The sequence below is a fragment of the Asparagus officinalis genome, unplaced genomic scaffold (assembly GCF_001876935.1).
Source record: "Asparagus officinalis unplaced genomic scaffold, Aspof.V1 AsparagusV1_Un1500, whole genome shotgun sequence".
In the NCBI taxonomy this organism is placed as follows: Eukaryota; Viridiplantae; Streptophyta; class Magnoliopsida; order Asparagales; family Asparagaceae; genus Asparagus; species Asparagus officinalis.
In genome coordinates this window covers 1-10,706 of record NW_017973759.1, presented here as the reverse complement: position 1 = coordinate 10,706, position 10,706 = coordinate 1, and the positions used below count along the sequence as shown (strand labels likewise).

The window sequence follows — 10,706 nt, the reverse complement described above, 5'->3', positions numbered from 1 at the left end:
AACCTGCTCCTCATCTATTCAGATATGACGCAAAAGCGCGCGATATGATGGAAAAGTATGGGTATGATTTCACACTCGGAGAAGGTCTTTTCTTTGGTCGAGGCCCACGAGTTCCACCTCGAATGGCCTATGTACCGAAGGGAAAACCCGACGATTATTATCGCTATAAAAGAGGTCTCGGCTACGTCTCCTCGTCCGACGACGAATGTTGCTGGCAAATCATTGATCAGATCGCTAACAAGGCTAGAAACGGGTACTCTTCCGACTCTTCGGCTGGGGGTTCCGACACTAGCCTTGGCGAGACGTTCAAAAGATTGATGTCAAACATGGTCACTGTCGATCCTACCGCAATAGAGGAAGACGACCAGATGCCAACATGGGAAGATCCTTGGGTTCACCACCTAAACATGCAGTATGGTGATAGGTTCGAGCAAAGAGAGCCTCCTACCGAAGATCAAGTACTCCAGGTGAATATGGGAACTGAGGAAAATCCTAAACCGATATTCATTAGCGACAGTCTCCTACCCGATGAGAAAGAAGAGTTAATCTCTCTTATCAAGGAGTACATTGACGTGTTCGCCTGGAATTATGAAGACATGCCAGGACTCGACCCGAACGTAGCAGTACATCGTCTCAATATCAAGATGGATGCCAAACCAGTCAAACAACAACAAAGACGGTTTCGTCCGCAAATGATGGAGGCGATCGAATCCGAGGTCAAGAAGCTTATTGACTCGGGCTTCGTTCGAGAGGAGCAACATCCAGAATGGCTAGCCAATATTGTCCCAGTCCTTAAGAAGAACGGGAAAGTCAGGATTTGTATCGACTTTCGGGATCTCAACACTGCTTGCCCAAAAGATGATTTTCCCCTCCCCATCACGGATGTCATCATCGACAATACGTGTGGGTTCGAGAGGATGTCTTTCATGGATGGTTTCTCTGGTTATAACCAGATAAAGATGCATCCGGATGATGAAAAGCACACCGCATTCAGAACGCCCCTCGGTGTCTTCTGTTACACAGTTATGCCCTTCGGCTTAAAGAACGCAGGTGCTACATATCAACGAGCTATGTCAAAGATCTTTCAGGATCATCTCCGAAAGACTGTTGAATGCTACGTAGATGATCTGGTCGTGAAAAGTCGTGATAAAAAGGATCACATCAAAGACTTAAAGACCATGTTCGACTTAATGCGAGCCCATCAGTTGAAGATGAATCCTACCAAGTCTTTCCTCGGAATGTCGAGTGGAAAATTCCTGGGATTCGTCGTCACCACCAAAGGTATCCACATCGATCCTGATAAGGTAAAGGCGATCAATGAATTACAACCTCCGAGAAACCTCAGGGAGCTCAGAGGATTGCAGGGGCGATTGGCTTATATCCGTCGGTTCATTTCGAACCTCTCAGGAAAATGCCAGCCATTCTCCAAGCTCGCAAAGAAGGGCGTATCATTTGTATGGGATGAAGCTTGTCAGAAAGCATTCGAGAGCATTAAAGAATATCTCTCAAAACCTCCCGTACTCGTTGCACCGAAATCGGGCAAACCGTTCTTGATTTATGTCAAGGCGACGAGCCATTCATTAAGTGCATTGCTTGCACAAGATGACGATAACGGTCACGAGCAGGCAGTGTATTACTTGAGCCGAACCATGGTGGGCGCCGAGTCTCGATATCCTATGATTGAGAGGGAATGCCTCGCCTTGGTGTTCGCCATTCAGAAGATGCGACATTATCTGGTCGGGCAGACCATTTACGTCATCTCTAAAGTTAATCCGGTTCGAGTATTCATGACTCAACCCGCTTCCATGAGCTGGCGGTTAGCAAAATGGGCCTTACTCTTGTCCCAATACGACTTGCATTTCAAGCAACAGAAGTCGGTCAAAGGACAGGCCATATGCGATCTCCTCGCAGCTAATCCAACTACGGATCCTGCCGAGATATACGACGACCTACCTGATGAAACCCACGAGGTCAACGCAACTTCACACCAACAAGTGTGGCGTTTATACTTCGATGGCGCCTCTCGAGCAGCTCTTGTCACAGATACTCCTGGACGTTCTAAGGTCTCCTCCGGGGTTGGAGTGGTCTTAGTTTCCCCAGGAAAACACGTGATGCCCCGAGCCTATTCATTAACCAAGCCATGTTCAAATAATGTGGCAGAGTATAATGCACTGATTATTGGACTCAACTTCGCTAAGGAGCTGGGGGTTGAGTATCTCGAAGCCTTCGGCGATTCTCAACTAATAGTCAAGCAAGTCCAAGGAGAATATGAAGTCCGAAGTCAGGATTTAATTCCATACCATAAGATGGCAGTGGAGATAGCGGAATCATTTGAAGGATTCTTCATCGAACATATTCCACGGCTACAGAATACCTATGCAGATGCGTTGGCCGCATTGGCCGTGTCACTAGCGCAGCCTCCCGAAACAGAGCAGTTTGTTACGGTAAGAACTCACCAACTCCTAGTGCCGCTTTACAGTGAAGATGCCGAGGAAGAAGAAGTTCAAGAGGTACACGCTACTCAAATCGAGTTCGAACCACGAGATTGGCGTTTCCCCATCATCGACTACGTCTTGCATGGAATCTTGCCAGAAGATGTGAAGGAAAGAGAGTCAATCCGGCGAAGAGCACCCAGATTCTACTACAATACAGAGAATCGAACGCTATACCGCAGGGGGTACGATGGGCTGATATTGCGTTGCCTATCAACCAAAGAAGCCCAAGAAGTGCTTAGAGAGGCACATGAAGGGGAGTGTGGCGCGCACGAGCCTGGCCCCAAGCTTTATGATCGCATCAGAAGAATGGGATATTTCTGGCCTCACATGATGAGCGAAGCAATCACATATGCCCGGAAGTGTCATGCGTGTCAAGTACATGCGAATTATATGCACCAACCTCCGGAGCATCTGCATCCCTCGGTAACATCTTGGCCGTTCGAGACTTGGGGAATGGACATTGTTGGTCCTATAAATCCCCCTTCGATCAAAGGCGACCGGTTCATCCTGGCGATTACCGATTACTTCTCCAAATGGGCTGAAGCAATTCCACTCAGAGAAGTTAAGACGAGCAACGTCATTGGATTCATCAAGCACCACATCATTTACAGGCATGGTGTTCCAAGACGAATCATACATGACAATGGTCCTCAGTTTGTCAGCAACGCCTTCATAAGGTTCTGCGAAAAATTCAAAATTCAGGACATCTCATCAACGGCTTATAATCCCACAGCAAATGGATTAGCTGAAGCCTTCAACAAGACTATCATAAAACTTTTGTCAAAGCTTGTGAAAAGTAACAAGCGAGATTGGGATGACAAGCTCGGTGCAGCACTATGGGCCTATCGTACCACGGTACGTACACCAACCGGTGCAACCCCGTATTCATTAGTATATGGATGTGAAGCCGTTCTCCCTTTGGAAGTTCAAATTCCATCTCTTCGGATCGCCCTTACAACCCAAATGACGACCGAAGAACAGCATCAAAAGCGCCTCGAAGAACTCGAGATGCTCGATGAAAAGCGCCTGGAGGCTCAACAGCATATCGAGTTCTACCAAGCCAGAATTTCTCGAGCCTTCGACAAAAAGGTTCGACAAAGGAGTTTTAAGGAAGGGGATTTGGTCTTAACTGAAAGACATCCTATGAACCTGAGCTCCAAGAAGAAGGGCAAGTTCGAGCCCAAATGGGAAGGACCGTTCGTAGTAGAAACAGTCTACTCAAACGGCGCCTATCGCCTAGTCACCAAAGATGGTGATCGGCTGATGATGCCAATAAATGGCAAATTCCTGAAGAGGTACTATCCTTAGCACCTTTCAGAAGGAGCTGATGTATCGGGAAGTTCCCGGAAGAATACCACATTGGGGTATTCTTAGGGATAACCTGGTCGGTATAAGAGAGATGAACAAGAAGTCCACATTCGAACCCCGAATGTTCTAGTTTGTCAGACTCTAACCCTCATCAGATGAGATCCAATCATTCGAGGGATTAATTTTCCCTCACAAAACTTTCATTGGTGTTCGATTACTCATAGTCTTCGCCACACATTCCTCACTCGGTCAAACCTTACGACAGTTAGGACCAAAGCCAAAGTCCCCTCTCGATTCCTTCAACGAACGAGAGGTCCACAAATCGGGCGGTCAAACTTTCACGTAGTTGTGATCGTTCCAAATTTCCCACTTGGTCAAACCTTACGACAGTTAGGACCAAAGCCAAAGTCCCCTCTCGATTCCTTCAATGAACGAGAGGTCCACTTTCAAACTCCCGAATGACCAAACCTTACGACAGTTAGGGTCATCTCGAACCCTCGCTTAGTCACAACTTACCCTGGTCGAGACTAAGACCGAGTCATCTTTTGTTCAAATGACCAAACCTTACGACAGTTAGGGTCGTTTGAACTTTCCGATTCTCGGAGTGGAGATCCCACTTCTAGTTTCATCCTGCGGATTCTGGAGGTGGAGATCCCACCTCGAGTTTCCCTCTTTTGCTGGAGATAGAATATAAAATTCTTCCTCTCCAGTTCTGAAGATAGAATATAAAATTCTTCCTCTTCAGAGTCAAATGACCAAACCTTACGACAGTTAGGGTCGTTTGAGCCTTTCGGATTCTGGGGGTGTGCCACCTCGAGTTTCCTTTCCAGCTGAAGATAGAATATAAAATTCTTCCTCTTCAGAGTCAAATGACCAAACCTTACGACAGTTAGGGTCGTTTGAGCCTTTCGGATTCTGGGGGTGTGCCACCTCGAGTTTCCTTTCCACCGGGAGATAGAATATAAAATTCTTCCTCTCCTCGGACCTTTCCGATGCTCGGAGTGGCGACCCCACTCCCAGTTCATCATTCCGGGTGCTCGGAGTGGAGATCCCATTCCCAGTTCATCCTTCCAGATACTGGGGGTGGGGAATCCCACCTCAAGTTTCCTTTCCAGCGGGAGATAGAATATAAAATTCTTCCTCTCCTCGGACCTTTCCGATGCTCGGAGTGGCGACCCCACTCCCAGTTCATCATTCCGGGTGCTCGGAGTGGAGATCCCATTCCCAGTTCATCCTTCCAGATACTGGGGGTGGGGAATCCCACCTCAAGTTTCCTTTCCAGCGGGAGATAGAATATAAAATTCTTCCTCTCCTATTTTGACACAACTTTCAACTTCCAATCCGCGCACTTGGTGCGTGGGGAATTTTATCCCGAATCCTAAGTAGGGATAAGTCAACACCTAACACGTGTTGCCGGGTAGCCTATTCCCGTAACAAGGGCAAAGTCTACGTATTCGAAGTCGTAGCAGCAAGTCTAAGGGAGTTCATTCCTTTAGCACAACGTTACATACGGAACGGATTTCGATAATCCGCATGCTAGCCCGATTCAAACGGTGATCGGTAAAGGCACATCAAACCCGTTGAAGGCTGGGGGTTTGCCAAAAACCCCAAAGTCAACGCCTAACACGCGTTGCCGGGTAGTCTATTCCCGTGAGAAAGACGAAGCCTATGTATTCAAGATCATAGCACAAAGCCTCAGAGAGTTTACTCTCTCAGCACAACGTTACATGCGGAACGGATTTCGACAATCCGCATGCTAGCCCGATTCAAACGGTAATCGGTAAAGGCACCTCAAACCCGTTGATGGCTGGGGGTTTGCCAAAAATCCCATAAATCTGTCATTCGGAAGAGATACAGAGAAAACACAAAAGAAGCAAATGCGGATTTTCTATTAATAAATCAAGTCAAAAGCATACAACAAAAGCTCGTTAGTCCGAAGGCAACCGACGGCTAAGAATATGAGACTCTAAACCAGAGAGCCTGTCCATATAGTCCTGCTCGAACTCCGCCTGCAGGCTAGCTCGGACAGAATCTTCGGAACTGTTGAGAACCTCTGCGGCTTCGTGTCGTAGCTTCATCAACCCCTCCTGCACTGATCCCAGCCTGTCGAGTGTCCATTCACGAGAACGCTCCAACCCAACCAGTTCCTCAGAAATGGTAGCGGCAGATTCTTCGGCGCGTTCCAAGGCCTCCTTCAGTCTAGCTATCTCTGCACGAGTGGAATCTAAGGAGCTCACTAACTCAGCTCTGCTGGTGTCTTTCCTCGCCAGAGAGGCCATCAGCTGCTCGACAGTGCGCTCACGTGATCGAAGCTCGCTGCCAACGGAAGATCGCAGTTCATGCCACTGCGTCAACCTATCCTCCACCTGAGAAGATGCAAAAGAGGGAGCTCCACCAGCCTTCAACTCCCTCAGCTCTCGAATCTCTGACTCCAGGGCAGCGAAATCAGCTGTAAAGGAATCGGCCAAATCCGGATATCCCTCTTCCCTCATCATCATCATGTGACGGGAGAAGGAACGCCTGAACTGATCAAAAGAAGACCCTCTGTGCAGAAGCTTATCAATCACGCCGTTATAAAAGGCAGTAAAGAAGCCGAGGTCAGTGCGGAAGACATCCCCATCTGGATTGGTATCGGCCAAGAGAGCATGGACCTGCTCATATAGAGACGGTCGAGAACCTGCAAGCAGCAGTATGGGAGGTCAAGAAACTATTAAATACAATCGAAAAGACCCTAAGGGAAATTCGAGGTATACCTATACCGGCGGAAATCCCCTCGGGTTGGGGTTCGACAGGCTCCGAAGTAACGACAGGAATGCTCATGGAAGGTATATCAACCCTCGTGGGCAAGTCAGTCGTATTAGGCGAAGGCGGGAAAACACCCGAAGCTATAGCAGAATCAGGTACAGCGCCTGGTCATATAGTTGCACTTCTTTATTAGTCAAAATGGAGACTGAGACAAGCAAAGAAGAGAGGAAATTGGATATATACCTGTGGATGAATCACTCTCAAAGAGTGGTCTCACAGTCCCGGTGGGAGCTTGTTCAGCTAACATATCGGCTAACAGTCCAGAGTCAGGTCTCGGGAAGACCGGTGCAGGAACATATCCCTGCTCTTCGAAATCTGCAATAGGGGAGGCCCCATCCCCGTCTGGCCCTTCTGTCGCAACACCTGCAGCACCGGATGTAGGTATATCTGAAAATGAACCGGTGGGATCAACACCATCTGCCTGCCCAAGATCGATGTTCAGATCAATGCCCAGGGAGCCATCACGAAGGGCGTCGCACACCTGCTGCATGAAGCAGTCCATGTTGTCAGCCCCAGAGAATACCGGACCTGGTGGAAGCTCGCCCTCCTCGAAGAACCCTGAATTATGAAACAGGATCAGGGATCCCGGAAGGTAAATCATCTTAAAGCAATAAAAGTGGGTACAACAAAATGTTACCTTCCTCCCCGTCGGCAAAGCCTCCTGAATCTACCCCATGGGAGCGCTGATCAACATGAGGTTTATGGGCAATCTTTTTCCTTTTCGAAGGATCACCCCTCATAGAACCAACGGGGCGGTCATGCGAAGTTTGGCCACCAAACTTGGATTTCGCACGACGGGAAGCGAGCGACCCATGGTCGTCGGCTACCCCACCTGAAACAACAAGAATCATCTCATGAACCAGATCTTTCGCCAATACCAATTGAAGTCGAGAAAGAGGATCAAAGAGCATGACAAACCTGTATCAAGTTCTGCTTGGTCGGTATCTATATCTGCATACTCCCCTTCGGGAATTCCGGTGGACTTCTTCCTCTGTCTCTGAGCAGGCTCAGCCCTGCGAGCAGCCATCATAGCAGATTGAACCAAGTGATCGGATTCTAGTTCCGAAAGACTCCTCACACTTATGGATTCATCGGCAGAGAGGAACCATTTACAGCTGAGGAAGGTAATCATCGGCTTGCGTTTATAGGAGGGAAGAGCAAACTGAGCCCCGGTGCAGCCAACCATGGTCCATAACCACGCCCGTACGCCGTCAACGAGTCCTCCCTCAACACGCAAACTACGACTCGGATTCCCAACGTATAGTTGGTCATAGCCAAACTGACGTGCGAAACGGCAGGGAAGGTAAGGCTCTATGTGGCAGCGGTCCTTCACCCGGAGAACAAGATACCCGACTCGGATGTTCACCAACCAGCGGAAACAACCGACGTCGAGAGCAGTCCGGTTAGTTCGGGGTTTCTCCATATCAGTCAACTCCTCGCCATAACGTCCCGAAAAGCGAGGGAAGCATTTGAAGAACTCCCAGTTCCTGCGAACTCGAAGTTCTTTTTGTACATCTTCAAATTTCTTCCCAACCCATCTACTCTCCTCCAACAGCTGTAGGAAAGGAACGGGAACATCAACGGCGCTGGGCGCCGACATCAAGTCCGGACGGTGAAGAACGAACCACGCCATCAAATAAGCGTAGGGCAGCTCAACCTTCGGGCAGGTAAGCTCAGTCGAGGGTTTAGAACCCACTTGGGTAAGAACACGAACTACACCCCTAAGCCCGCAATGGATGCTGGCAACCATCGCTGGAAGCAGAGAAAGCTCCCTCCCATAAGCTAGCTGGACCGCAGGGAAGAGCACCTCGAGGGGTAGAGCGTCTGAAGACTGATATGGAACAACACACTTCTTCAGCCAAAGAGCAAGGTAGCCAGCTAACAGAGACCGAGGATCGATAGACTTCTGGGCATGATAGAGGAACGATCGAAACTTAGTCCCGGCCGGAAAAGCCCCCTCGGCACTAGCAATGGTATAAGAATGAGTTTCATTCTTCTCCATCAGCTCATTAATAGCGGCAGGGGTCAAAACGCCTAACTCATGTATGGACTCCTCGGAATCATCCTCCAAGTTAGGAAACAGGTAAACAGCAAACTGCTTCAAGCTGATCTTCCTCTTCGTCTTCGCTGGAGGAGAACTCTGGAGCAAACAGGTGTGATAATGACAGGTGAGGTCCCAGAGAGTGTCATACACATCGGGAGTATCCTTCTTCAAACACTCCAACTGTTGGTTAGAAGGGAAGTATTCCTGATACGGGCAATCTCCCATCGAAAGCCCGGAAACCTGGTGCATCTCATGAAGAGCCAACCCTAGCTCTCCGCCACTGGTCAAGAAGGTATTACTATCAGGCATATATGTCTCGAGCAATGCCAAGAAGTGACGGCAGCTAACGGGAAGTCCATACATAGTAGCCCGTATGGGCGTATATAATCCACTACCCTTCAAGTCTCTCTCCCAGCGTCCCAGAACATAACTGGTCAAACGGGTCCACCATCCCTTAGCCAGTGAGGAAGCCCAACCATAACATCGGTAATCCAGTCGAGGTAATTGTCTTCCCAGATGAGCTAAACGATTCCTCACGGTGAGAGCGGCCGCCGATACCTCGCCTGGAGGTGCAGTGTCAAGACCCATGATCCCGGGTCGAAGGCCACAAATGGATTGATACCCCAGAGAACCGGGACTCTTGTGATGAGAAATGTATCCGCACTGAACGTGTGTAACAGCATTGGTAAGAGGCCAGGACATCTGTCGCCCCACAGCCTGTTTCTCCAAGTCAGTAAAAGAGCACTGGCGAGGAATAGAGGGGATATATAAAAGAGCTCCCTCGTCAAGGGTAAGCCAGTGCTCCTCAGCAAGAGTCAGCGCGGCAGGATCTTCGGTGCGATCCCCGAATAGAAAACCCGGCTTCTTTAAAGCTTCAGTAGAAGTGGCGTCTGCGGTGAGAGGAGCATCGGTGATAAGTTGGCGTAAACAGTGACGCCCTCCATCCTTTATCAAGCGACAGAACTCGTCTGAGCGATCTCTGTCGAACTGCGGAAGGGGATCGATGATCTGCCTGGCAGAAGCCGAAGAAAACACTTCCCTACTACAACCGGTAGGGGCATGATCAGCAGCAGCAGCAAAAGGCACCTCAACAACCAAGGTGGCAACAGCAGACCCCGAGGCCGAAAGCTTCGGAGCCAAAGTTCCCGAAAGTTTATTCATTCAGAGAGGACGAAGTTCCTGGTATCTTCAAGTACCTCGTGGAGAATAATAAAATCAAATTGCCTCCAGTTCAGGATCAGGAAGATGCCAAGAGGATTAATGATCCGAAATACTGTGCATTCCACAGAGCGGTGCACCACCCCACCAAGGTATGCTATGCTCTTAAGGACAAGATCCAGGCTCTCATCGACGTCGGGGTCATCACAATGAAGCAGCCAAAGGAGAAGAAAGTGGGTGCGAATGCAGTCACGATTGGCTTCGGCTCCTTTCCCGTGAACCAGTTCCAGCTTGAGCCGGTAATAAAAGCAGCAGTGAAGACGGTGAACGATGATCCTCACAAACAACGCCAGAAAGGACTTGTGCCACACACAGCCCCTAATGGCGAAATTCTTTGGGTTCATCCAGATCTGATCGGAGACGAACAGTGGACTGGGACCTCTTCCAAGAAGAAATCAAAAGGGAAAGGCAGATCTTGTTATGGGGTGTCCGCTATTCCAGGAAGAGACGATGACGGAATTCCGGCCTTCCCACTTTCTGAAGATGAGCAGGAAACATTCGCCACTCGGAGCGGGAACGAGTACCACTACAAGTACCCGGATGCTTCCGATCAATTAGGTACCAACACTCCCCCTTCCAAGACATTGTCAGAACTGGGTATTGTAGCAGTTAGATGAGCAGGAAACATTCGCCACTCGGAGCGGGAACGAGTACCACTACAAGTACCCGGATGCTTCCGATCAATTAGGTACCAACACTCCCCCTTCCAAGACATTGTCAGAACTGGGTATTGTAGCAGTTCCCCCTACGCCTGTGGCCACGAAAAAAGTCCAGCAGAAAGAAAAGGGGAAAGAGCCTTTACGTCAGGAGACCCAGAACCCAAGGCAGTCTCGATT

At 49.2% G+C, this 10,706-nt stretch overlaps 1 protein-coding gene across 1 annotated transcript; it reads right to left on the bottom strand.

Annotated features, from left to right (window-relative positions):
- Positions 1–5,667: 5,667 nt before the first annotated feature.
- Positions 5,668–9,691, bottom strand: LOC109828452 (the record flags this gene model as incomplete). The annotated part of the gene is made up of 5 exons (XM_020395445.1): positions 5,668–6,480; positions 6,557–6,712; positions 6,792–7,166; positions 7,246–7,440; positions 7,527–9,691. Coding segments are annotated over 5 exons (3,640 nt in total), but the record flags the coding sequence as incomplete, so codon positions are not given.
- Between the last annotated feature and the right edge of the window lie 1,015 nt (positions 9,692–10,706).